Consider the following 25899-nt stretch of genomic DNA (forward strand, 5'->3'; position numbering starts at 1 on the left):
TGACACCAGCCTGGGAAATATGGTGAAACCCTGGCTCTACTAAAATTACAAAAATTAGCTAGGTGTAGTGGTGGGCACCTGTAATCCCAGGTACTCAGGAGGCTGAGGCAGGAGAATTGTTTGACCCTGGGAGACACAGGATGGAGTGAGCCAAGATCACACCACTGCACTCCAGCCTGAGTGAGAGAGCAAGACTGTGTCTCCAAAAATAATAATAATAATAATAATTAAGGGCATTTTTAGAAGTTGGATTATCTTCAATATTTAGTCATTAATTTTCTCTTAAAAATTTGGGAAACATTTTGCCTATTCCTCAAAAAATTAAATGAAGAATTACCATTTGATCCAGCAATTCCACTTCTGGGTATAGTCACAAAAGAATTGAAAGCAGTGTCTAAAAGAGATATCTGTACACCCAAGTTCAAGCATCATTATTCACAATAGCCAAAAGGTGGAAACAGGCTGGGCACGGTGGCTCACGCCTATAATCCCAGCACTTTGGGAGGCTGAGACGGGTGGATCACCTGAGGTCGGGAGTTCGAGACCAGCCTGGCCAATATGGCGAAACTCTGTCTCTACTAAAAATACAAAAATTAGCTGGGCGTGGTGGCATGTGCCTGCAATCCCAGCTACTTGAGGGGCTGAGACAGGAGGAACGCTTGAACCTGGGAGGCAGAGGTTGCAATGAGCCGAGATTGTGCCACTGCACTCCAGCCTGGGCAACAGAGTGAGATTCTGTCTCAAAAACAAACAAACAAACAAAGAAACCATAAAAATCTTTCTGGATTTTAATGCCCTCTTCATTTGTTTGGTGGTTGCTGTGAGGAAGGGGCCTGTTCTCAGCCTTGGGTCCGTGGGCTCCAGGCACAGGGACATGGAGGCAAGTCTGGGTTCCTGATTCTCTAATCGCCGGCGTGGCTGTGCCTTGTTCCTCAGGAGCCCAGCTTTCCCTGTCGTCCTCTTGACTTTTGTCACTTGCTTGAATTTAAGGCGGAGCCACCCTTAGAGGAATGGGCTTAAAAGGAGGGTTAGGGAGCAGACACCAAGGAACACAGAGAAAGGTGCCAAGAGGAAGTAGTTACCTGAGAGGCTCTAAGACTGCCTCTGAGAGCCCACCAGTGACCCGACCTTTGGGTGCTGGAGAAATGTGGTCACCCAGACACTTTGAAACACTTTCTGTGGTTTATAATAATAATAATTATTATTATTAATTTTTTTTTTTTTTTGAGACGGGGTCTCACTGTCTCCCAGGCTGGAGTGCAGTGGTGTAATCTTGTGTCCCTACCATCTCCGCCTCCCGGGTTCAAGTGATTCTCCTGCCTCAGTCTCCTGAGTAGCTAGGATCACAGGCGCCCACCACCATGTCCGGCTAATTTTGTATTTTAGTAGAGACGGGGTTTCACCATGTTGGCCAGGCTGGTCTCGAACTCCTGACCTCAGGTGATCCGCCTGCCTTGGCCTCCCAAAGTGCTGGGGTTACAGGTGTGAGCCACTGCACCTGGCCCATCGCGGTTTATAATTAGAGATTTATCTGCTAAATGATGTCCTGTCCTCTCCCTCACACTGTGAGGTGAGGTCTGTTTGAGTCACGTCTGTATTCCCCAAACCTGGGACAGTATTGGGCTCAAATCCGTTCAGAAATGATTGACTGAATGAATGAATAAATGAATGAATACGTTTGGAGTCTCCTCTTCCCACTCCGCCCTCCCTCGTTCCCTCCAGCCCCCCAGGGACTGCCCTGCCCGCCTCCCACCCCCGACCCGGGAACTCCAGGGACTAGAGCGGGAGGGGCGGGGAGGGTGGGAGGGGGGCGGTGGAGGCGGAGAGGTGGGAGGGCGGGGCTAGGGAGGGCTGCTCAGGGAGCCAGAGCCGAGACCAGGAGGCTGGGAGAGCCCCGCCCGCGCCCCGGACGTCTGCGCCGCGCCCCGCGCCCACCAGAGGGCAGCACCACGAGGCGCGCGGACAAGGCTGAGACGGGAACGGCCTCAACCCCTAGCCCCGCCCGGAGCCGCCCGGGGAAACTGAGGCCCGGCGCCCCGCCCACGAGTACACACCAGGCGCCGGCGGGGAAACTGAGGCCCAGTGCCCCCGACCCCGCGGCCCAGCCCCACTCTGGCTCTGACGTCAGCTCCGTGCTCCAAATAACTTCCTCCCCGAGCCTCTTACGCCGCGGCGCCGCGCCCAGAGCCAGGCGGCAACACCGAGACTGTCACCACGGCCCGGCCTTCCCGGAGCCGCTTCCGCCCCGCCTGATGCCGGGAAGCACCCGTCCTACCCGAGGGACCGCAGCCGGGGCCAGGGTCAGCCGCCTGGGCCGGGTTGGCGCGCGCCTGGGGGGCTTCTGGGGCCTGGTGTCCCGGGAGGAGGGTCGCTGCGGCCAACCCCGCACCCCGCCCCATGTCCCATCACCTCCCCTGCCCTTGGCCCCACAAACACCCCTGGCCCTGACTTTCCCACCAGCGCTGCCCAGCCCCACTGTGTTCAGTCGGCGCTCAATAAAATACTGAATGAGGCCGGGCGCGGTGGCTCATCCCTGTAATCCCAGCACTTTGGAAGGCTGAGGACCGATCACGATGTCAGGAGATCGAGACCAGCCTGGCCAACATGGTGAAACCCCGTCTCTACTAAAATACAAAAAATTAGCCGGGCGTGTTGGCGGGTGACTTTAGTCTCAGCTACTCTGGAAGCTGAGGCAGGAGAATGGCTTGAACCCGGGAGGCGGAGCTTGCAGTGAACCGAGATTGGCTCCAGCCTGGGCGACAGAGCAAGACGCCGCCTCAAAAAATTAAAAAAAAAAAAATAAATAATAATAATGAATGAAGCTGGACGGACTTCGCGTGCACCGCGGTCAGCTTGGGGTCTGCTGGGTGTTCAGGGTCCAGGAACCAAGGCCAAGGGCACCTCGCGCCGCGCTGACTTGAGGGGTCTGCCCGGGGGTCTCAGGGTTCAGGGCCAGGTCACAGAGGAGTCGGCTGTGGGCGCTTCCTTCTTGAGGAGAGGAGCTGGACTGGCCGGGCCAACGGGTTGGGCGGCATAGCCGGGCCTGTGCTCATCTCCAGCATAAAACTCCACTTCATGGAGCCTGCACCTCGCTCCTGCTTCAACACTTCTGCCACCGCCGGCCCCAGCCCTGTGCCCCAGCCAGGCCTGAGGACATGAGGCGTCCCGCTGCGGTGCTGCTCCTGCTGCTGCTGTGTTTTGGTGAGTGACAAAGGTGCAGGGTCCGGGAGCTGCAGTCGCCCAACAGGCCCCGCTGCACTGCCTGAGGCTTCAGCTCAGCCCCCTACTCCCTGGGACAGGCCAGGGCTGTGGGACAGGCCATCCCTCCTGCCCCTGAGCAGGTGGAAGGCTCTAGATGTGTCAACTGGGGAGCCCAAAGTGGGGAGGGCAGGGTGGGAGGTGTGCGCACAGGCCGCAGAGGACCCCACTGCCATAACTGGGCAAGGCCTCCTCCCATGCCTCTCCGTGGGCTCTGGTGTGCCAGCTCTGGCCAGGCTCCCTGCTTCCTGCCACTTCATTCTCTCCAGCCTCTCCCCCCATTCTCTAGGTGAGGACAGAAGCCTCGTATGTGCAGGATGTGAACTCAGGCTCCAAGTGCCTGGACCATCATTCTTGGGGTGGGAGGGTGGCCGAGCCAGGGCTCCTGCCTGTGCCTGGAAGCCCCAGCAGGCTGGCTGCGGGCTCAATAGAGAGCTGGGGGCAGGGGGTGCAGGTGGCAGAGGGCCCTGTCCCCTGCTGACAGAGGAACTGGCAATACGCCACTGTGCAGTCTCCCAGTCCTGGGTCAGTGATAGCAGGTGCCAACCAGGGGGCCCCACCTACCAGGCCCTCCCTGCAGGTCAGGACACTCTCTGTCAGGGAAACCCTCTCACATTCCTGGGCTAGCCTGGCCAGCCTGGCAGCCACCACACTTCCCTGTCCTCAAGTCACCTCCCAGGGCTGGGTCGGGTCATCCCAGGCTGCAGCTTAGCCAGGACTCCTGGCTTCCTAGTTCTCCTGGGCAGGAGGGCACCAGAGTGGCCCCTCTGGCCCGGCCTCCCCCACCCCATCCCCCCCAGCCTCCCAGCACAAGGATGATGGTGCCTTCTGAGCGAGCCATCTGCACAGGAGGTGGAAGGCAGTGACTGCCCCTGAGTGGGGTGAGGCACCAAGGTCATTGCCAAAACTCTTGGGCAATGAGTTTTGCAGTCGGTTCACCAACAGCTATGACCAGAGGCTGGACTCCTGGATGCGTCCTCACCCCCAGCCCCAGGGTGGCACCCCCACCAGGTCTTTGGCTGGCACCCACTAGAGTCCTAGGCTTCACCATCCCCACCAGCTACCAGCGAATCACAGGCCCAGGCCCCAAACAATGCTCCCGACATCCCCGGCACCCCTGTCTGTTGCTTCCAGCCCCTACAAGGCGCCCACCCTGGAGGGCTCAGCTCTCCACATCACCCATTTCCGATCAGCCCCCACAGCCACACTTGTGTCTCTCCACACATTCCCTGAGCTCAGGCCCCCCAGACGCAGCCTTTGCCTTCTTGGAGCTCCTGGGCTAAGATAAGACTTGATTCTGGCTCCAGGGTGATGTAGGCAGAGCTCCCATCAGAAGGACAGAGAGCTCGAGAGAGAGTATGGGGCTTCCAAGATAGACAATGCAAGCAGCAAGGAAGGCTTCCAGGAGGAGGCAGCATTCAGTTGGGCCTTGATCTCTAGATCAAGACTAGGACTTGGCTGGGCGCCGTGGGTCACGCCTGTAATCCCAGCACTTTGGGAGGCCGAGGTCAGGAGATCGAGACCATGGTGAAACCCCGTCTCTACTAAAAAATACAAAAAATTAGCCGGGCGCTGTGGTGGGCACCTGTAGTCCCAGCTACTTGGGAGACTGAGGCAGGAGAATGGCGTGAACCCGAGAGGTGGAGCTTTCAGTGAGCTGAGATTGTGCCACTGTACTCCAGCCTGGGTGACACAGTGAGACTTTGTCTCAAAAAAAAGAAGACTAGGATTTACAGAGACTAGGGGAAGGGCATCCAGATTGTGGGGTGAGGGGAGCAAGCACTCAGAGGCCAGAAGACTAAATCAGAAGTACAGGGTTACTTCAGGAAGGAAGGATCTGCACGGGGAGGAGGCATCGCTGGAGGGGGCAGTGCTCAGGCCGCGAGCATAGAGACACAGCTTCTGCAGACTCCCAGAGGGTGAGAAGGCCTGACAGTATGCGCTCTTCTGCAAGCAGGATCCTCAGGCTTGGAAGGAGCAAGGGGTTGGGGTTGGAGGTGGGGGTGCAGGGAATAACCCTTCTGGGGGTGTTTGCATTTTAAAAGGGCACCTAATTAGCACAAATTAATGAGCAGAGCATCCAGGGCAGACTCTCCATTTCCCGTTGCTCCTGACCCTGCGTCTGCAGGGCACCCCTTTGCCTGCCCTGCACCTTCTCTACCTCCTCCTCCTGCCCATCCACAGCTGCCCCCTCGCCGCTTGCTGCTTTATTGTCCAGCACCCCCCAGGGGTGTCTCTGCCCACCAATGGTGTTAGGGAAGGTGCCCCCCAGACTGTGAGGCAGACAGGAAGGAAGAGGATGCCGTAAAAACCCTCGGGGTGCTTGAGCAGCACTCCATGGCCACTTCCTGTCCCCACAGCCCCTTGACTTCAGGGAACTGGTTATCTTTTCCAGGCAGAGCGAAGACATTGTCCATAGCAGCTAGCCTGGGTCCCAGAAGGCACTGGAGGTTAAGGGGAAGCTGAGGGCCGAGATGTGGGGAGGTGCCTGTTCTAACCCCCGCCCAGCTACGGGCAAATCTGCCCCCACAGAAGCAGACGCACAGAGTGCAGGGGTGGTGAGAGGACTCAAGGCCAGGCAGTTCCAGGCTTTGCTACCCCTGGGGCTGTACACTGTGGTCCTGACTGGGGTCTCCAAGCTGGGGTAGAGGCTCCAGTGTTTGGTTAAAGGCCCAGCAAGAGGTCCTTTGTGTCCTGGGTGTGGGAGGCAATGGATCCCAGAAAATATGTCCCCATTCTTGGTTCCCCTGAATGATCCCATACCTTACTTCTCTTCCTGGCCCCTCACCTTATCCGCCCCAAAGTCCCCCTTGCACAGTCCAGCAGGGGGTCCTGGGTCTCGCCTGCAGAGCCTGTTGCATGCCTGGGAGAGGGGTCAGCTCTTGGGACTCTGGAATCTTGACAAGGCTGATCTCTGGCGGCCAATGCAGACCACTGTACCTTCTCTACCCCCCTGAGGCCAGGGAGAAGCCTGTGGGGCTCAGGCCTCAGCCTCAGGACCAAAGTGAGACTTGGGGAAGGAGACCTGCCCATTCTGGAGCAGACTGTGAGAGAGCCTGGGCAGCTCAAATGCAGAGACAGTTCCTGGGCCTCTTCTGCTCCAAGCTGTTCCAGGAGAAAAGGCCAACCCCACAGTGTCAGGGCTGAAGGCTGGACCCTCCCCAGAAACTTCCAGACAAGGATGGGTGGGGAGTGTGGAGAGAGAGAACCCTTGCCAGGATGAGAAGGGGACATCTAGCCTGGGGATCCCTTCACTGGCACCTCCTGACCGGCTCCCCATGTGGCAAGGAGCACCCACCCTTGCAGATAAGCTCTGGCCCATGGGCCTGGGCCTGAGCATATGGCAGAGCCAGCCCTGGGGGGAAACTGCAGGCCCTTGGGCTCTCCTGTGAGGTCCCTCTGTGGACTGTCCTTCTGGAGTCCTCCGGAGCAGGGGAGGGTCAGTGGAGAGGGGCTGCATGGTTGGGGAGGGTAGGCCAGGCTGCAGCTGACCTGGCTGATCACCCTCTCCTCACTTCCAGGATCTCAGGTGGCCAAGGCAGCAACAGGTAAGCACCCAAGGCCCTGGGGTGGGAGGGACAGGAGCCGGCTGGACTGAGCCAGGGACACTCACACTGAGAGGGAATTTGGAACGCAAAGGGCACTGGAGAATTCCAGAGGAGGGGAAAGTGGGGGCTGCGTGGAACTGGAGCCCAGAAAGGAGAGGAGGAGGAAGGTCCACATGGGAGCAGGATGGCCAGCACAGAGCATTGAGGCGCAGCGCAGGACAAGGGTGGCGGGGTCTGAGGATCACCCTGAAAAGTGACCGGCCCCCTCTGGGTGACTCCCTTGCAGAGGGCATGACACCCGTTCCATCCTTCCAGGTGCCTGTTTGGGTCAGGCCCTGGGACAAGACCCTTCCCCGGGTTATCTCAGTGTCTCTGTGGCCCCCACGAGGCAGCTGTTAGGTTGCCCTTCCCCACAAGGAGAGCCAGACTTGGGGGGCAACTAGGGAGGGTCTGCCTGTATCCCAGGCTGCCCAGAAGCTCAGGCCTCGGACTTCCCCAAGGTCTTCAGGCAGGTCAGGGGCAGGAGGGCCGAGTACTGGAGTGTGAGGCTGAGGGCTGAGCCTCGGCCATGGAACCAGCCCCAGTGAGCGCCCCCACCCACTCCCCATGCTCCCCCAGCCTGTGGGCACACCAGGATGCTGAACCGAATGGTGGGCGGGCAGGACGCGCAGGAGGGCGAGTCGCCCTGGCAAGTCAGCATCCAGCGCAACGGAAGCCACTTCTGCGGGGGCAGCCTCATCGCGGAGCGGTGGGTCCTGACGGCCGCGCACTGCTTCCCCAAGTGAGTCCGCCCGTCCCTGCCCCCGCCCGCAGCGCTGACAGCGACCCGCGCGCGGCCGGTTCAGCACCGCGGACAGCGCCCGCCGCGCCAAGTCCTGCGGGTGACCTCCCTGGGGGCTCCTGGTCCAGCCCCGCCTCCTTTCCAGCCAGATGCTTCCCTTAGGTCCAACCCCAGGGCTAACTTCCAACTGCAACCGCTGCTCCCGCCCGCGGGAGGCGCCTCGCACGGCCTCCAACCCCCTCCATCCCCTCCACCCACTCCCTGTGGGTCCCTGCGGAAGCCGCCGGCAGGTTCTGCACACCGGCCTGTCCTGTCCTTTCCCCATCTCGCACACACCTTAGCTCCACGACACTTCCCGGGAGGAACTCTGCTCACAAAGCCCAAGGACCAGACAGAATGGCCCTTCCTCCCCTCACCCACCTGAGCCACCCCAGAAAGTCCTGAGCAGAGGCCAGGCCACCCAGCCCTCTGCCGTGTATGAACCACCTGGCCCCACACCTTCCGTGTGTCTCAAGTTCCTCACCTCACACCTCACCACCACAGCTCTAATTATTTTAAACCCCACATCTTTTTCTTTTTTCTTCTTGATATTTAAAAGAGTATCATGACAAAAAACCCACATCTTAAATTCAGATACTCACGGCCAGGCACGGTGGCTCATGCCCGTAATCCCACCACTTTGGGAGGCCAAGGCGGGCAGATTAGTTGAACCCAGGAGTTCAAGACCAGCCTGGGCAACATAGCAAGACCCTATGTGTACTAAAAAAAAAAAAAAAAATACCCAGGTGCAGTGGTGCCTGTGGTCCCAAGTACTCAGGAAGCTGAGGTGGGAGGATGGCTTGAACCTAGGGGTTGGAGGCTGCAGTGAGCGACAATTGTGTCACTGCTCTGCAGCCTGGGTGACAGAATGAGAACTCTGTCTCTAGGGGGAAAAAAAAATCGGAAACTCGGGCTGAGAGAGGGCAGGTCACCTGCCAGAGGCCCACAGGTGGTGCTGGCCCTGCTGCACCTGGAGGGTGGTTCTCTCCCAGCCAGCCTTTCAGGTAGGCACTGTGGCTGTCCCCATAGCACAGATGCGAAAGCTGCGTCACAGAGAACTTGTTAGGTGACTTCCCCAAGGTCACACAGCGGCCAGGGGTGGAGGTGGAAATCTGAGTAGGGCGGTCTGGCTTCAATGTAAACATGCATCACTGCTACACCTGGCTGTCCTAGAAATGGCTCTCAAAGACAGCATGCAGAGAGAGGTGTGGGGCACGGTGGTGGCCAGAGAAGGAGCCCCAGCCCCTCCCGGGCCTGTCCCCACATGAGGGGCAGCCTCACACGGCCTCTCTGCTTTTCCCGCCAGCACCTCTGAGACGTCCCTGTACCAGGTCCTGCTGGGGGCAAGGCAGCTAGTGCAGCCAGGGCCGCACGCTGTGTATGCCCGGGTGAGGCGGGTGGAGAGCAACCCCCTGTACCAGGGCATGGCCTCCAGTGCCGACGTGGCCTTGGTGGAGCTGGAGGCACCAGTGTCCTTCACCAATTACATCCTCCCCGTGTGCCTGCCCGACCCCTCGGTGATCTTTGAGACGGGCATGAACTGCTGGGTCACTGGCTGGGGCAGCTCCAGTGAGCAAGGTAAGGAAACACAGCTAGGAAATAATGAGGGATGTGCCTCAAGAAGGCCCAGGGTGGCTTGGGGGCCACTTTGAACCCACAGTCTTCCTCTTACTGTATTAATACGCACACCCGGTCTCTGTTCACATAGGTGGGGCTGAGGGGAGCAGCAGCAGACCCAGAAGGAAGAGGGGGTGAAGGGAGATGGGGACAGAAAGGGCCCAGCCTGCTGCCTGGAAGGAGGGAGGATGTCTGCCCCACAGTGCCCTAGGCCAGAGATAGTCTAAACATGAGGAAAGGGCAGGCAGGATGGAGTGGTGGTTCCGGAGGCCGTGGGTTCTTGATGAGGAAGTCTGTTGAGCCCCGGGCCGTTCTGACCCTCCCCAGACCGCCTGCCCAACCCGCGGATCCTGCAGAAACTCGCTGTGCCCATCATTGACACGCCCAAGTGCAACCTGCTCTACAGCAAAGACGCCGAATTTGGCTATCAACCTAAAACCATCAAGAATGACATGCTGTGTGCCGGCTTCGAGGAGGGCAAGAAGGACGCCTGCAAGGTGGGAGCAATGTGGTGTCCACGGGGACTCAGTCCCCGCCTCCGGGCCCAGGGCAGGGTGGGATCATGCCCTGCTCCATGGGCTGTGCATTCCACCAGCTGAGCAGCTTGCTTCGAAAAAGCAGATTCCGGGGCCGGGCGTGGTGGCTCACGCCTGTAATCCCAGCACTTTGGGAGGCTGCGGTGGGCGGATCACGAGGTCAGGAGATCAAGACCATCCTGGCTAACACGGTGAAACCATCTCTACTAAAAATACAAAAAATTAGCCAGGTGTGGTGGCGGGTGCCTGTAGTCCCAGCTACTTGGGAGGCTGAGGCAGGAGAATGGCATGAACCTGGGAGGCAGAGCTTGAAGTAAGCAGAGATCGCGCCACTGCACTCCAGCCTGGGCGACAGTGAGACTCTGTCTCAAAAAAGAAAAAGCAGATTCCTGGACCCCACCCCAGGAGTCAGTGGTTCTGGGGTGGGGCACAGGAAACTGCATTTTCAACACACACACCCCCTAGTTGATCTGGGGACACTAAAAAAATAGGCACTCTAGTCAATCGACTGGCAGAAGATGGGGAGCCGGGCATGGAGGCTCTGGGATGGAGAGAAGGAGTCCAGTGTGGAGCTACATGCCTCCTGTGCAGCTGCAACTGAGTCTCTGGGAACTCAAGGTGGGCTGACAGTGCCTCTGCATCCCCCACAGGGCGACTCGGGCGGCCCCCTTGTGTGCCTCGTGGGTCAGTCATGGCTGCAGGCTGGGGTGATCAGCTGGGGTGAAGGCTGCGCCCGGCAGAACCGCCCAGGTGTCTATATCCGTGTCACCGCCCACCACAACTGGATCCATCAGGTCATCCCCACACTGCAGTTCCAGCCAGCGAGGTCGGGCGGCCAGAAGCCAGACCCTCGGGGCCAGGAGCCCCTTGAGCAGAGCTCTGCACCCAGCCTGGCTGCCCACACCATCCTGCTGGTTCTCCCAGCGCTGCTGTTGCACCTCTGAGCCCTACCAGACTCATTTGTAAATAGTGCTCCTTCCTCCCCTCTCAAATACCATTATTTTATTTATGTTTCCTCCAATAAAAACCCAGCCTGTGTGCCAGCTGCCCACGTGGGGATCCTTGGGCGACCCCAGCTGGTGAGGAGCTGTGAGTTGCAGAACAAGGCCCAGGCGGGAGATGTGGAGGGCCCTGGTCATCTTTGAATCAGCGGAAGGGAGCTGCAGCTGGTGTCTGAGGCGAGGGCGGCACCAGAGCATGGGACCCCTGTCATGCGCCTCGCACAGGAGGCCCCCTGCTGCCACCTGTTCCTCTGTTCCCTCACCTCGAAGGCCGCCCCAGGGTGGACACTGCGGACAGCGACAGACACATGTGGAAAGGCCCTCAGGGCCATGCAGGAGCCGTGCCTGGGGGAGAGGAGGGCATGGAGGGGCTGGCTGGGCAGGGGCACCTCAGCCTCCCAAGCCTGCACTTCTGGCTGCCCGTGTCTCGGTGCCACCCAACTTCTCTAAACCACTTCAGCAGGAGTGGTGACAGTTGTCCCCTCGGGTGGGTGCCCACACCTGTGCTTTCCTGCTCCTGGCACCCTTTGTCTCCCTGTGTCCTGGTGTCTCCCCTTGACCCTTGGCTCCTCTTCCTCCGCCCCATTCTTCAGTCTCCACCCCCATGCCGGAGTCCAGAGCAGCACGTGGTGGCAAGGGGGTTAGGCTGGACATGCGCATGAGTACATCACACCCACACACACCTGTGCACATGCACACAGGCACTGTGGCCTGCACAGTGCCAGGAAGAAATCAGGCCCGGGGTATTCACCGAGGAATCAAACCAACACCCACTCAGCAAGCAGCTGCTGGGGACCAGCCCTGGGGACACCGTGGGGAGCAAAACAGAAGGAATTCCCCGCTGGGCCCAACCCACCTCCCCAAGGGCTGCCCAGTGGTCCCCGTGGGCCATTTCTTGCACTCATCCAGCCCAGGGGCGGGCGGGCAGGTCTGGGGGGCCTGTGTGCACAGCCCCATGGTGGAGCAGATGCACAAAGCCCAGGCAGAGGGAGAGACAGGCCCGGGGAGCAGCAGCACTGGGTGGTCCCAGCCGAGCAGGGACTGGCCAGGCCTCGCAGCCTTGGAGAGCCCCCAGTGAACCTGCACCCTGCTCTGGGCTGTGCAAGGAGCCCCATGCCCCCGTGGTCAGGGGGAGGCTACAGGTTAGATGGTCTCAGGAGGGCAGCCCCTGCTGTCTTTGTGCTGAGACCCCACCCAGACCCAGGATGTCAACAGGCGGATGCCCATGGGAGAGGAGCAGAAAACACTCTCTGCAGAGACTAGGGGTTAAGAAGGGAAAACAGGTCTATTCCATGCAATTAAGAGCTCCCACGAAGCACACTGTGAGAAGGACGCTAGGAAGGGACCAGTCCAGGTTGCCACAGGTCGCTTTTCCACCCTGGGGCGGGGGTGCAGCTCAGACTTTGCACGCTGCCACCAAGCAGGGCTCTGAGCCATCTGCCAGGTGGGCGGCAGCAGGGCCCCTGCCAGCTCCAGGAGGAACTCGAGGGAGAGCCTGGCACAGGACTGCGCACGTTCTGTGGCTCCCAGGGAGGCAGGCAGAGCGGGCGGCAGCCTTCATCCCCAGGCTCAGCTGGCCCATGTGCGCGCGCGCACACACACACACACCATACCCATGCCACTCACAGGCACACACGTGTCACATGCCACACACAGGCACACACCACATGCCACACATCACATACAGCACACGTGCATGCCACACACACCATGTGCACACAGGCACACACCACACCCACACCATGTACAGCCAGTACGTACGTACACATATACACACACGCCCACACACACCACACACACAGCGGGAGCCCCGGGAAAGAAGTCTGTGGGCTCCGTTCGGGAGCGGTGAACTGCGGTGAAGGGTCAGCCACAGGCTGGGCCTCCCTGTGCCAAGCCCCAGGCCTGGGAACGCTGGGGAGGAAGAGCTGGTCTGAGGGCAAACTGACCCATCTTGGGGGACACAGCTCAGAGTGCAGAGGTGCCGGAAGTCACCACCCCTCACACAGACGCCACATGAGGGCCTTGGTGGCCGTACTGTGGGGTCAGCTGTTTATTACCCCAGCCAGCCACTGCCATGCGCTCTAGGAGGAAGGAGGGTGCCAGAAGTCCCTGCTGAGTGGACACCAATAAATGCAGGGATGTCAAGGGTGGTGCCAGCTGCTGGAGGGCTCCAGTCATGGGCTCTGCAGGAAGCCTGGGGGGATGGGCACCCACGCGAGGCATCTGCACGTGCCCCGCCCCTGCCTCCTCTTCTGCCCTCACACTGGGCTTCCTGGAGTGGGGCGGGGCCCCCAAGTGCCCACAACTCTACCCGGTCAAGGGGTTGCAAGGCCTAGCCAGGCTCCTGGTGGGAGTCAGGCAGCGGGAAGACCCCTTGGAGCAGAATCTGGGTCTCTCCCCTGCTCCCAACCCCTGTGCCGGCCTCATGCTGGGCACCTGGAAGCCCAGTCACCCACTCCACCCCTCACCAGGGTGCTGCGGTCAGGCTGGGCCAGCCACACACCTGGAAACAGGATGGACAAGGCCACTACAGCCTGAGGCTCTGTGACCTCAGACAGCCAGGCCCTGGGGGACACCATGAATGGGAATCTCCTTGCAGGGGGGCAGGGAGTCCAAGGACCAAGCCTTCGCAGAGCAGCCACCAGGGGAAGTCATAGCAGCTGGGGAGGGGGTGCCAGGACCCCAGGACCTTCTCAGGAAGCTCCTGCTGTCACCACCTGGGCTGCAGGCTAAAGTGAGGGAGGAGAGGTGGACATTAACTTGAGGTATCAGGACTTCCAAAAAAAACATCACTTGAGCCGGGCGCAATGGCTCACGCCTGGAATCCCAGCTGCTTGGGAGGCTGAGGCAGGAGGATCACTTGAGCCCAGGAGTTCAAGACCAGCCTGGGCAACGTAGCAAGACCCTTGTCTCTTAAGGAAAAAAAAAAAAAGGCCCTTGTACATGGTCTCTAGTCCCCCAGGATGGGGGTATGATATCTGCTGGAGGCAGGTGAGGTGTCCAGGCGGAGCAGGGTGCAGGGATAGGCTGTGCAGCTCTGATCCAGTGGCCCCAGCCAAGCTAGCACCCCGTGGACTGCCCGGCTCTGCCCCGGTCATTGACTGAGAGGCAGAGCCCCGAGTGAGCCGTGGCGGCCAGTGGGGCTGGGCGGCTTGGAGAGGCAGCACCTTGGTCCAAGCGACCCGGGTTGGCATTTCCCTGCATCTTAAGAGCATTAACAGCTGCTACGCTCATTCATAAATACACAATTTTATTTGCTATTTTCAGGGGAAACTTAGGCATTAAACTGTAAGCTGATAAAATACAATACCTAAAAAAGTATAAAAGTATAAATATCCCCTCAGAATAAATTTTAGTGAATTAAGTCTTAATATCTTTAAATTAAAAAAACCACAAGCCTATCTACTATGTCAAGGTCAAAAGTCAAACAACGCTAAGCGGCCAGCAGCTCCCCAGAGAGGATGCCCAGGAGCCCCAGCGGCCGTCGTCCTCCCGGGCTCTGCTGGGGAGGACAGGGTCGACCGTGGCTAAGTCTGCCTTCTAGAAAGGCTTTTATAAATTGTTTAAGCCAAACATGTAACAACATACAAGAGACCTTACAAAAACGAGGAGGTAAGTCCTAATGCTGGAGAACTGGTTAATCAGGTGACTGGCAAAGAAGAGGATGAGGCCTAGGCAGGAAGTCTCCAGAAGCATTGGAAACCAGACAGTGTCAGAGCCTCTGACCTGCAGGCGGGAGGCCGGTGGTCAGTCTGCACAGCGCCCCTTGGGAAGCCTGAGGTCCGGAAGCAAAGTGCTTGGAGCCTGCCCTGCACGCCAGGTCCCCAGACTCTGACAGGTCCCCACAGCCAGCTGAGAAAGGTCTGTTTTCAAAGCATGCGGGCAGCGGTTTCTAAAGGAATCCCAGCAGCTCCCACGGCATGTCGGGCAGAGCCCGTGCAGGTCGAGTGAAGTCCCAAACATCCCAGAAAGAGAGGGAAGGCTGCATAGTTACACAAAGAAAATGAGAGAGCGGCGAGAGAGAGGCATTTGTGATGCTCTGTAAACATCCCGAATTTTCACCGTGACCCAGACCTTCAGCTCCAGAAGCCAGTGGACAGGCCTCCAGCTCAACCTCTATGCCAGGCGCAACAAGGCACTGACAGGCGCCAGCTCCCCGTGAGCCCGCAGTGGGAGGGACGAGGCGACACTGCTACCTCACGCTAACGGGTGGAACAGATCAGTCTGCACACAGCAAGCCCTGTGGGCATTTCCAGAGTATAAACACTGGGGAGTCTATCCACACGGAAAAGGGGTACAAAGTTCTCTCGCCTGGAAAATACAAATTGAGAAGCCTTGACTATCCCGGGCTTGGTCAGGCGGGGTTGGAGCCTGTGTCAGAAGAAGGCCCAGCCTCGGAATGACACCGGGAAGTAGTGACGACGTAGAAGCCGCCTGTGTCAGGAGCTCTGCGAGGTTGAGAGAAACCGGCGATCCCGCCTGGGAGGCAGAGCAGACTCCCTGACCGAGACTAGGGCCTGGCGGTTGGACCAGAGGCCACGACGCGCTGGACACCGATGCGGCTGCGGCCGCTTCCTGCCAGTGAAGCCCAGGCTGCTTTTCCAGACTGTGTAGCACCAAGAACGCTTCCTTCACGCCATCTTCAGTATTGAGCGGGTTGACTGGGAGCGTCTGCCTCAGTCCCATGTGGCACTTGGAAAAAACAGATCGAGGCCCCCCCGAGAGGCAGTGCCCACCCGGCCGCTGCGCTCCCCCCACCTGGGGACGTCTGGCCTTGGACAGCTGGGCCCGTCTCTCACCACCCACCTCAGAGGCAAAAAAGGATTCACACCCAGATCTCTAGAAAAATGATCAAAAGCAGGTTTCTTCTCACAGCCAAGCTTCCTGGACGTGGCAGTTCATTACATCTTGGGAAAACGTAAATCATTTCTTCAGCTGTCAATACTATGTCCCTTACATCCTTGAACCTCGTTCTTGCAAAATCTGAAAAACACCAAATGCATAAAATGAGGACTTGGGCCCTGGGCTAGGGAGGTGGCCCTGACCAGGCGCCTGCTCCAGAGAACAGAGCCCACAGGCCTGGGGTCAGCTCGGGGGGCCCTGAGAACCCAGCAGCACCGGCCAGGCTTTTTTTTTTTTTTTGGAGACGGGGTCTCGCTCTGTCACCCAGGCTGGAGTGCAGTGGCCGGATCTCAGCTCACTGCAAGCTCCGCCTCCCGGGTTCACGCCATTCTCCTGCCTCAGCCTCCCGAGTAGCTGGGACTACAGGCGCCCGCCACCTCGTCCGGCCAGTTTTTTGTATTTTTTAGTAGAGATGGGGTTTCACCGGGTTCGCCAGGATGGTCTCGATCTCCTGACCTTGTGATCCGCCCGTCTCGGCCTCCCAAAGTGCTGGGATTACAGGCTTGAGCCACCGCGCCCGGCCCGCACCGGCCAGGCTCTTGGGGACTCAGCTGGCAGGCCCAGGACCTTCACCCGGGTGACCGGCACATCTCCAGGCCCCACACAGGAAGTGCTCACTGTGCACGGCAGCCCCTCCCAGGCCCACCCAAAAGTGCTGACTCCTGGCCCTCTCAGCCCACTCAGTCCTGGGTTTCAGACATGAAATGCAACTCAGCCCGTGGGTCCCTCAGCAGTCCCTGCTCCCCGATTGTCTCCCTCCGTTCCTCTATGCCCACTGCAGCCCCCACCCCCACCCCGACACCCAGACCCTCCTGGAGATGCCCCTTGCCCAAGCCCTCGGCCCTGCACCTCAGCCTGGCCAGTCCACCTCGTATGCCGGCCCCTCCCGGCTGCCCCATGGAACACCGGCCAGCCCTCAGAGGCCTACCCCAAGTGCAGATCACGCTGTGGGGACCCCTCCTCATCTGGACCACGGCAGCCCTGCAGAGTCCACCGCCCCTCGGCCCCTGCCCTCCCCACCCTCTGACCTCCTCAAAACTCTTCCTTGGGGTACCCTCCCTACTTTCCTCACCAGCATCCAGGAACCCCCCGAGGCCACCCCCAAGTCGGCCTGGGCTCCCCTGAGAACAGGCTCAGGCGCTGGTCAATGCTGCTGAGCTGAACTCCCAAAATGAGCCACGGCAGCCCCAGAGACCAGGTGGAGGGGAAATCAGCCCACGCTCCCAGGCAGGGAGCTTCGGAGCAAGCCAGCCTCACGGTGCGTGGCCCACAACGGCTGTCTCCATGTGTCACGTGAGGGCTGCGAAACATCGGGTGGGGCAGCAATGCCCGGGCCCTTGCCGGGCACAGCCTCCCAAAGGTCACTGCCATGCTGCACTGACCAGAAAGAGGGCAGTGGTGAGAGGTGCATGCTGCCCCAGGCTTGTTCCAAAGGCTCCCGGAGGCCATGTCCCCTGAGCTGCTCAGTCTGACTCCAATACTCCACCCCCAACGGTGCACCTGAGGCTCAGTGCCCTGGGCCACTTCCAGCTCCAGGCTCCCACTCACTCTCCAGTGCCTCGGAGGAGCCCATCCCGCAGGCCAGCACATCCCTCCCTGGGCCAGGGTGATACCCAAGTTTACTGGGATGTCTGGAGTTGACTCAGGGAGACAGTGCAGCTCCCAAGCCCCCACCAGCCCTGTGTAAAACTAAGCAGTGCAGTGGACAGGCCACGAGCAGCGTGGCATCGGAGCATTCGGGAGCCCCAACAGCTCCCTCCTGATGCGGGCAGGAGACCCCCTAGAGACCTGCAGCCAAAGTGCTGTCCTTCACCCTCCCAAGACCGGCCGGGGCAGCACTAGCTAATCCGTCTACTCTCACCCCTGGTTGAGACCCACGTCTTCTGGACACACTCTCGCCCTAGGCCATCTTCCACAGGAAGGCCCAACTGCAGACACCAACCAGGGGGCCCTTGAGGCTGTACCCCATGGCCAGGCACCCCCACAGGAAGGCGGGCACGGGTGGCTGAGGAGCTTGCAGGACACGCTGGTCTGGGAAGCTTGAGCGCAGCAAGGATGCCACGGGCTTTGGCAGCTGAGATCGGGGTCTGCTGTCTGCTGCACTGGTCCTGACCCCTTGGCCCTGAGCCTGTGGCCTGAGCCAAACAAGGTCACCCACTAGGGCTGCCAGCAGGAGTGGTACTCCCTGCCCAGCCTCCAGGAAGGGCTCTTGTGTTCGCGACTACTGACGTCCACAGCCTGGCCTGACACAGGCACCCTCCAGTCATCCCAACAAATGCCCCAATACTGCCCCTGGGCGTCTGCCCCCACAGCAACAGCCCCACCGCCCCCCAGACAGTGCTACTTTGGATCTACAGCTGGCGTGGAGTGTGGAGGGCTCTTGTCAACTACGGGGCAGAGACAGACACACAGGGAGGGTCTGCAGCAAGGGTCAGCTGGGGCCATGGGGTCAAGGAGGCCACGGAGCTCACCATGACATTCACACTTAATCTGAGCCACTCCCTGGGTGCCCCTCGTCCTCGTCGTCACTCTGGCGGCGTGCAGCGTGCAGTAGGGGAGAAGACAGGCTGTCAGGACAGTGCGGGTGGGCGGCTGCCCCGGGCCCAAACCCCCACACCCGGTGACCCTCCAGTGAGGCCACACCATGAAGAGACACACAGGCTCAGGGGCTCTGCCACATCTCAGAGGTGAAACTTCCCTGTGTGAGGCAGCTGCATCTCGTGATCTGGGGCTGGTCCTGTCCCACCACATGCTGAGGGGCTGAACCCTGTCCAGAGGCGCCTGGCCTCCGGCCCCACTCCTGGCAGATGGCGCTAGCTCGCAGATCTTGGCCTGATAGGAGGGCCTCTGCTGCCTGGACTCTGTGGACCCCACTGCATTGGCCCCACTGCTGCGGGAGAGAGGGTGGGGCCCTGGGTGACAGGAGGTAAGAATGGGATCAGCCTTGGTGGCAGGCGGCGGACCTACCCATCGAGCGTGGCTATGGAATGGAGCCCCAAAAACACCAAAAACCCCCTCCTCAGCCGCCCGGGCACTGCTCGACTCCGGGGGAGACCCCGGCCTCTGCCCAGGCGCCCGCCCTTGCTGATCTGAACCTGTCTCTCTGTTCCTTGGGAATAAACAGCAGCCCCGAGTTCAAGCGCTCTGTGAGCTCTGCGCGTCCTTCTAACAAGTTCTTGAGGGGCTGGCGTGGGAAGCAGGTGTGCTCATGTGTGGACCACCTTCGCCTGCAACAAGTGCAACCCCTTGCTCCTGCCACCGCTGACTGAAGTGTGGACAGCTGCCCAGCAGCACGAGGCCACACATGCTGCAGGGACACCAGGGACGAGGGTCTGCAGACCATGTGGCCTGTGCAGCCCAGCCACACTCGGGTGCCCCCATCACAGTCCTCCAGCTGTGGCCCCAGCAATTCCCCACGGCCTCCTGAGGCCCTGGCCTGAGCTCTGCCTCCGGGGCACTGCTGACACCACCCCCATCAAGAAGCCACCACAGCTGCCCCACTTCAGAGCAGGTATTTTTGGAAAATGAAATAGGGCCACATTCTCAACCACAAATGGATTTGGGGTCACGCCTGGAGCTTCCTCACAGTACAGAGCGTGTCCTTTCTGCAGCTGCCAAGCCACCTGAGGGATAGGAGCCCAGGGGAGCTTGGTTATAAAAACTCAGCTCAGAAATAAAAAACTTCTAAAAATAAAACCATTTAGAAAAGAGCCCTACGACTGCTCCAAGAGGAAGAGAAGCGCCTCCCTGTGACTGAGCTCCAGGGGTCGCCTCCTAGGCCTGAGACTCAAATGGAAGAGCATCTCCAAGCCTGGCAGTGGAACCCCAGCTTCCACCCTGGCTATCGCGAGCCAGGGCCTGTCCTAGCCCTACACTGCCACGGCCTCGAGGAACAGTGGTGGAGCAGGACTGCCCTCTGCCCACAGCAAGAGGGCAACCGGCGGCCAGCAAGGGAGGCTCTGGGCCAGGACAGTCGCCCGTGGTGGAAAGGCTGCAGTGACCGGGCCACAGGCCTCCAGGAGACACGTTTGGTGGCCCTGCCCCTCTGTTCCCAAAGGCATACCTCCAAAGGTCGACTCGGAGAGGCTCACAGGGACAGTCCTGGACTGCTGGTGGCTGGCCAGAGGCCCCCAGCCAAGAGTCTACGGTTGCCCAGGTGTCCCTGGTTTAATGCCACCAGTTAAAAACCTTCCGGTTCTGGCCTCTCATGGCACCCACTCAACACCCTTTGCCAATGCCCCGAGCCTTCACCCCAGGCTGGCTCCCCACAGAGCCTGCCCCACCACCCAGGCTCTCCCAGACCCATGCAGACCCCAGCCAAGGGCTCTGCAGCCACCACCTGGCTCTGAGGTCCGGGAGTCCTGCCAGGTGGAGCTGGCCCAGGCCAAGGCCGGATTCTGCTCAGATGGTCACATTTGTCCATCTTGGAGCCTCAACCTTAAGAATGTGCCCAGAGGAAATGCCACCAGAATGGGTCACCTGTGGGCAGGGCCACGGGGCCAACCTGAAAGCAAATGAGGCAGGGGTCCCTGCATTTCACCCCAGCTGCCTGCCCCACAGAAAACAGAAGGGCCTGAGCCCCCACAGAGTCTGCGCCGGTGCTGCCAGGCTGGGTGCCACACAGGGCCCACTCTGTGCAGCCTGAGAATCCCAGGGCCTGCAGGACACCCTCCTCTCAACAAAGATGAGGCCCAGACAGTGGCTGAGCCAGGGTGCCCACCCCTGCACTCAGGGATGGCCCAGATCCCCACCACGACAACTGGACCCCCACATCCCTGCACTCAGGGATGGGCCCAGATCCCTATGCCAGCCAGGCCTCAGCATCCCAAGTCCTCACTCACACAGCAGAGGCTGTGCCCTGGGAACAGAGAACCCTGGGTCCCCTGAGACACAGCCCTCAGTGGCATTCCTAAGAGCACAGCCCCTGCAGTAGGCCCAGGGGCCCCTTCCAGGAGCAGCTCTGTGTGCAGGCTGGGAGGCCGCAGGGGCTTACTGGGAGCCTGTGTTGACAGACCCTGTCCCATGGGAGACCATGCATCTGACCAGTCAGCAAGGCCACCGGGGCGGACACTGGGGGCTTGATGAGAATGGCAGGAAAGGAGGAAGCTCTGAGAGGGCAAGAGCCTTCCCACCCAAGCCTGCCCCAGGCCGGGGCCATTCCAGCTCTCACCTTGGCCTTCTCGCTGGGCTCACTGGCTGTACCGTATGGGGTGTTGTGCAGCTCCTTGGACACCACACAGAGGAACTCCGCCTGGTCTTCGTTCCCATAGTTGTAAGAGGAGCCGATGCTGACCAGCTGCAAGGGAAGACACAGCCTGAGATGCAGCCCATTGAAGCCTGAGAGAGACGCAGCCAGGCTGACCGGCCCAGGCTCAGGACGTGCCAGCCACCGCGAAAGCCGCAGCAAAGACTGCCGACGCCTGACGAAATGGATGGAAAACAAAGCCCCAGAACACCTGCACGAGCACACGTGCGGCACCCCCACACCATGGCATGGCACGGGGCGAGCTCGTCCTCTGCGAGGACCCTGAGCTTTCCTTGGCGCTTCCAGCTGGGACAAAAGGGGCCGCTGCCCCAGGGGGAGGGGCACAGAAGGGTCCCTGAGCTGGGGTGGAGGGAGAGGAGCAGCGGGAGGAGAGTGGAGGGCGGCTCTGATAGCCAGGAGGGAAGAGCCTGGGGCCCGCTGACTGGACCGAAAGCTGCTGGAGGAGCTGTGCAGCCCAGGAGTTCGGCCAGGGTGGGTCTGCTGCAGCCTGCTGGGCACACCCTTGGGCCACTCCAACCTGCCTCCCTCCAGGTGACCAGGCAGGCCAGGCCATGCAGGCCCAGGGCCAACCTGTCTCTCTGGCCAGGCATCTGGCCCATGGCTGGCTAATCTGGGCCCCTAGAAACTTCTGTGCTTTTAAAGGGAAAATTAAAATGCAATATGCAAATCACAAAAAGCATGCCAGCAGCACACCACCAAGCCAAAAAGCAGCTGGGTGGCACTCACAGTTTGGCCTCACTATGACCTGCACAGTTGGACCAATGGCCGGGAGAGCAACCCGCAGTTAGCTGCTGTTCCTGTGCCGCTGGCGGCTGACCCAGTGGGCAACAGTGGACCCAGCCCAGTGAGGCGGCCACAGGGGTGCTGGCATGGGCCCGAGCAGCTAAGGGTACCCCTGGGAGCACTCATGGCCATGCCCACCGGAGCCCCGTGTCCTCACAGGCACACCAGCCACTTCCCAAGCCTTGTTCGCAATCCCCTGCTGACCACTGGGGACCCTAGGTCCGGTCTGGCCACCTCCCAGCACCCCGCAGGTTCCCACCCCACAGCCGGGGCAGCTGGTCAGCCCAGCAGCTTCCCTACATGAACTGGGAAAAGGGGTCGCCAAGGGATGAAGCGTGCCAAGCAGGTCATAATCAAGGAACGGGGAGGACACCCGTTCTTTGCAATGGGTTTGGAATCCACCCAGAAGCGCTAAGGGCAAAGACCTGAAGCCGCCCTGGAAGGGAGGTGCCCACTACGGGCAAGACACATCGCTCCCTCCCAGCCAGAAAAGTCACAAGACAGCTGCAAGAAGAGCACAGGTGCCACATGGGGATAGCCCTGTTCACGGACCCCGAGCTGCTGACACAGCTTCCCAGGGCCCCTTGACAACGGGGAGGTGGGGCTTGCCTAGCAGTGGAGATTTCTGTTCCCATGGGAGCCTCTGGCACGATTCTGGTGAGGTCAGAGCATGAGAAACATGCAGCCGCCAGTGCAGGGCAGGGCCCAGGCTGCTGGTCAGCTGCCCTGTCAGCACAGAGACCCACAGTCACCCCGGCCCCCAGCCTAGGGGTTCAGGGTGGACGGTGGGAAGCAAATGTCTTTGGCGACATTTTAAGGGGAGGCTCAGAGTACCCTACAATGTGATTATTTTGAAAGACTCAAAGGAAAAGGTAGCTTTCATTCAGAGGGACACTGGCTGAGCCTGTCACTCCCACAACCTGGCAGGGCCACTGGGTCATGGACAGAATCTGCCCCAGACAGAAGCAAGTGACAGAGGAAACTCTTAGGACAGGGAGGGCTGGGCAAGGTCACTGTCCCCACCCTCAGTGTCTGCCTAGCACCAGGCAGTGGGCAAGGGTCCCCCACTCAGAGGCCATGCCTCATATGTCCTGAGGTCCCCGATGACAAGCCACAAGGCCACAGCACAGTGGCCCATGCAGCACTCAGGTGGCTCCCATGGAAGCTGCTGAAGAAGGCACGCCCTGCACAGACCCATCAGACCCCACCCGCCACAGCTTGGTAAAGCCAGGCGGAAAGAAGGCACGGGGGCCTGGCAGCACCTTCCAGCACAGGCAGGAAGGGAGGCAGCCTGAGAAGGGCATCAGGGCCTCCATATGCTTCACTGGAGTGAGCTGTGGGGGACGGGGGCGTGCACTGAGTGGTGGGCTCGCCAGGAGGCTCTGGGGACACCAATACCCTGGTCACACAGAGGTGCCAGGTGATGTGACGAAAGTGCAGCGCTGGGAAGAAGAGGCAGGCCAGGGAGGAGGGAAAGGTACGGGGCAGAGCCTGAGACACCTCTGCCCACCACACTCGAACTCCCACGGCTCCTCCAGTGGAAACAGGGCACAGGCCACTGTCGTGAGCACCCCCAGAACTGCAGGAAGACGCCAGCAGCGAAGTCTGCATTTCCAGGAGCACTGAGCCCTGAGCCACTGTGAGTACAAGTTCAGCTGCAGCATGGCTGCCGCCAGCCTGGCCACGGCCCCTCACCTGCTCAAACTTCCAGCCGTCAGACATGGTGGACACCATCTGCGTGAGCTCCTCCTCCTGGCATTGCAGCACGCGGTACACATGCTTCACAGGCACCTGCAAGAACAATGGGCACAAGTAAGGGCGGGCCACCCATGTCCCGCTGCTGCCTGTGACCCCAGCCCAGGTGACCCAGGGAGGCTGAGGTTCACTCTCCAGTTCTCAGCGCAGGGCACGAGGCCCAAAGCAACCCTGAGCACATCCACAAAATCAAAACACGCGGCCCGAACAGCTGCTGTTTTCTGCTTCCTCGTTCGCCTCCAAAAATATTTCTATTTCTAAGTTCCAAAATAAAATGAGTCATGTTCCTGAAATCCCAAGAGCACCTGTGGCTCGACATGACGACACGAGAGCGTCCATTTCTGCTCCGCACGCAGGAACCATGCAGCCCTGAATTCACTGGTCAGGAAAGGCTCTGGCAGGCAGGGCCCTGAGAGCCAGTGGCAGACAAAGCTCACTCCCGGCTACCAGAAGAGGCTCCTGAACTTGTGCAGCAGCCTGGACTCAGGCCTCCCCAAGGCTGAGCTGCTTCCCAAAACTCCATCCACCTCCTAAACCCCCACCTGCCTGGCACACTTGCTGTGCCCCTCTAGGCAGCTGTGGTCCTGGAAGTGATGGTGAGCCACCAGGGCTGCCCGCCTGCATGGAGCTGCTCCCCAGTGGGCAGGGCGGACCCATGTCCCAGACACAGTCATTACAGAGGACTCCGGCTGCAGACAGAGCTGGATGGAAACACAGCAGTGAGAAAGGGTTCAGGGATCCTTGGTCCTTGACCTTAAGATGGTGACTCATGCCAGGGATGTATGAGTGACAAAGGCACACAGTGGCCTCGAGGTCACACAACCGAGTGCCTTCTTCTGCAAGACAGTAAGATGCTACTGTGTGTCACAGCAAGACTGGACTGCAAGGACTCTCCCACCTGCACCATTTCTCACCCACCTGCGTCAAACGGGCAGGTAGACTGAGGCAGGGAGCACCCACACAGCCCGGTCACACAACAGGGAAAAAGGCAGGCTGGACAAGGTGACCCAGGGCGTGGGACACGGCTTCTGCCCCACAGATAAGGAGCCCCTCCAGATCCCTCAGTGGCGCCAAGGGAACTCCAGCAGGAGGGGGAACTGGGCATGTTGCTAGGTGGCCAGCGGCCCTGAGCGGCCAGGCTAGGAGTCTCTGCGTAGGGCCCAGGGCTCTAAGTGGACCGAGACTTCTGATGGCAGCTGCAGCCACAGTGTGGCCCACACCCACTCCTGGTGCCTTCCCAAGGATGCTAAGCTGGGGCAGGGGCAGGCTCAGCTCTCAGGGACAAGACTGATGCCCAAGGCCCAGCAGTGGCCCCTCCACAGGAGGTACTGGGCACAGCCCACCAACAACCTGGGCTCCCCGGGCTGCAGAAGGGCTGCGCTAGGTGTGAGAGGTCTGTCTGTGGCGACTCGCCCCTCTTCCCAATAAAACCAAGGTCCTTCTGACGCCTGTGCAGATCCACATGACCCCTCTGCTGTCTCCCTCCAGTCATGTTAGCTGCAGGCCCTTGGCACCCTCTGCTCCCTACCAGATGCCATCCACCTTAGGGTCTCCCCGACCAGCCCTCATGGGGCCCTCCTTCCCTCCACACGTCTCCCATGCCCAACTCCCTTACAACCATCCTTTGGGGGCTCCCAGAGGCTGGGCCGGGCAGGCTGAACGGATCCTTCAAGGGACCCTGGGGCGAGGCTGTAGACGGAGCTGGCGGGCACTGGGGTGGTGACAGAGGACAAGGGTCTCAGGGCAGGAGAGCCCCAGACTGCAGGACTCATGTGGGAGGCAGTCGATCGGGGAAGTAAGAGGGAGCCGTTCCTTCACACCAGCCATAAAAGCTTCTAGCCTTAGTTATTTCTCTTACCTGTGATGTTTTGCTGTCTCGTTCTCTAATTTTGTCCTTTACAAGTTTTATTAACGAGGTGATATTGTAAAATTCTGCTTCCTCCAATACTCCTGGAATAAAGAAAACTAAATTGTCTTTACTAAACCAAACGAAACCAAAGAATCCCCTGCAATGAGGACCCATGGCTCGGCCCAGCGGGAGCTGCTCAGGCCCCATCCTAACAGGCTTCCTGCAGACACGTTAGCCCTGCGGGGTTCCAGGATTATGGGTGGAGGGGCTGTGGCGAGAGGGCCGACGTGTGGACTAAATACCTCCAGCTCAGGTCACCCTAGGCAACTTCGAGCAACCTCCAGTGGCCCACCAGGTATGGAGTTGCTGGTTACATGCAGCTCAGTGCATGCCTAAACTGAGGCCGCGGCATGCAAGGGGTGGGATCTGGCATTTTCCCTCCAAGCCTGGAGGCCAACGCTTCCTGCTGGGAACCTGCTCACGGCCATGCCACTGGGTGGGGTGCCGTGTGGGGCTAAGGCCTGCAGCCTTGTGCATATGTCTCAGTCACCTGGCACCTCAGTT

The 25899-nt window shown here is 60.0% G+C and overlaps 2 protein-coding genes across 3 annotated transcripts; one reads left to right on the plus strand and one right to left on the minus strand.

The window, feature by feature from the left end:
* Positions 1-2814: 2814 nt before the first annotated feature.
* On the plus strand, positions 2815-10822 carry LOC101006532 (serine protease 27). Its single transcript, XM_017953106.3, has 6 exons — positions 2815-3201; positions 6780-6806; positions 7425-7587; positions 8933-9204; positions 9571-9740; positions 10430-10822. The coding sequence occupies exons 1-6, from the start codon at positions 3156-3158 to the stop codon at positions 10721-10723; spliced, it is 972 nt and encodes a 323-aa protein (XP_017808595.2). The 5' UTR covers positions 2815-3155; the 3' UTR covers positions 10724-10822.
* A 3191-nt stretch (positions 10823-14013) lies between these two features.
* Positions 14014-25881, minus strand: LOC101006185 (BTB/POZ domain-containing protein KCTD5). 2 transcript variants are annotated; one of them, XM_031662379.1, is made up of 5 exons: positions 25345-25881; positions 23427-23522; positions 20853-20978; positions 18154-18212; positions 14014-15763 (listed from the first exon to the last, which is right to left on the minus strand). In XM_031662379.1, the coding sequence occupies exons 1-4, from the start codon at positions 25540-25542 to the stop codon at positions 18168-18170; spliced, it is 465 nt and encodes a 154-aa protein (XP_031518239.1). In that variant the 5' UTR covers positions 25543-25881; the 3' UTR covers positions 14014-15763; positions 18154-18167. The 2 variants fall into 2 exon arrangements, with proteins under 2 accessions (XP_031518239.1, XP_031518240.1); XM_031662380.1 differs by lacking the exon at positions 18154-18212 and having other exon boundaries at positions 15625-15763; positions 25345-25875.
* Positions 25882-25899: the final 18 nt, after the last annotated feature.

This window comes from Papio anubis, unplaced genomic scaffold (genome assembly GCF_008728515.1).
Source record: "Papio anubis isolate 15944 unplaced genomic scaffold, Panubis1.0 scaffold592, whole genome shotgun sequence".
Lineage (NCBI taxonomy): Eukaryota > Metazoa > Chordata > Mammalia > Primates > Cercopithecidae > Papio > Papio anubis.

Coding starts and splice junctions, on each gene's coding strand:
- LOC101006532 (XM_017953106.3), top strand. CDS start 3,156: ATGAGGCGTCCCGCTGCGGTGCTGCTCCTGCTGCTGCTGTGTTTTG. Junction 7,588..8,932: donor GCCGCGCACTGCTTCCCCAA/GTGAGTCCGCCC, acceptor TTTTCCCGCCAG/CACCTCTGAGACGTCCCTGT. Junction 9,205..9,570: donor GGGCAGCTCCAGTGAGCAAG/GTAAGGAAACAC, acceptor GACCCTCCCCAG/ACCGCCTGCCCAACCCGCGG.
- LOC101006185 (XM_031662379.1), bottom strand. CDS start 25,542: ATGGGGCCTGAGCAGCTCCCGCTGGGCCGAGCCATGGGTCCTCATTGC. Junction 20,979..23,426: donor ACGGCTGGAAGTTTGAGCAG/GTGAGGGGCCGT, acceptor CTTCCCTTGCAG/CTGGTCAGCATCGGCTCCTC. Junction 18,213..20,852: donor AGCCCAGCGAGAAGGCCAAG/GTGAGAGCTGGA, acceptor GCACGCCGCCAG/AGTGACGACGAGGACGAGGG.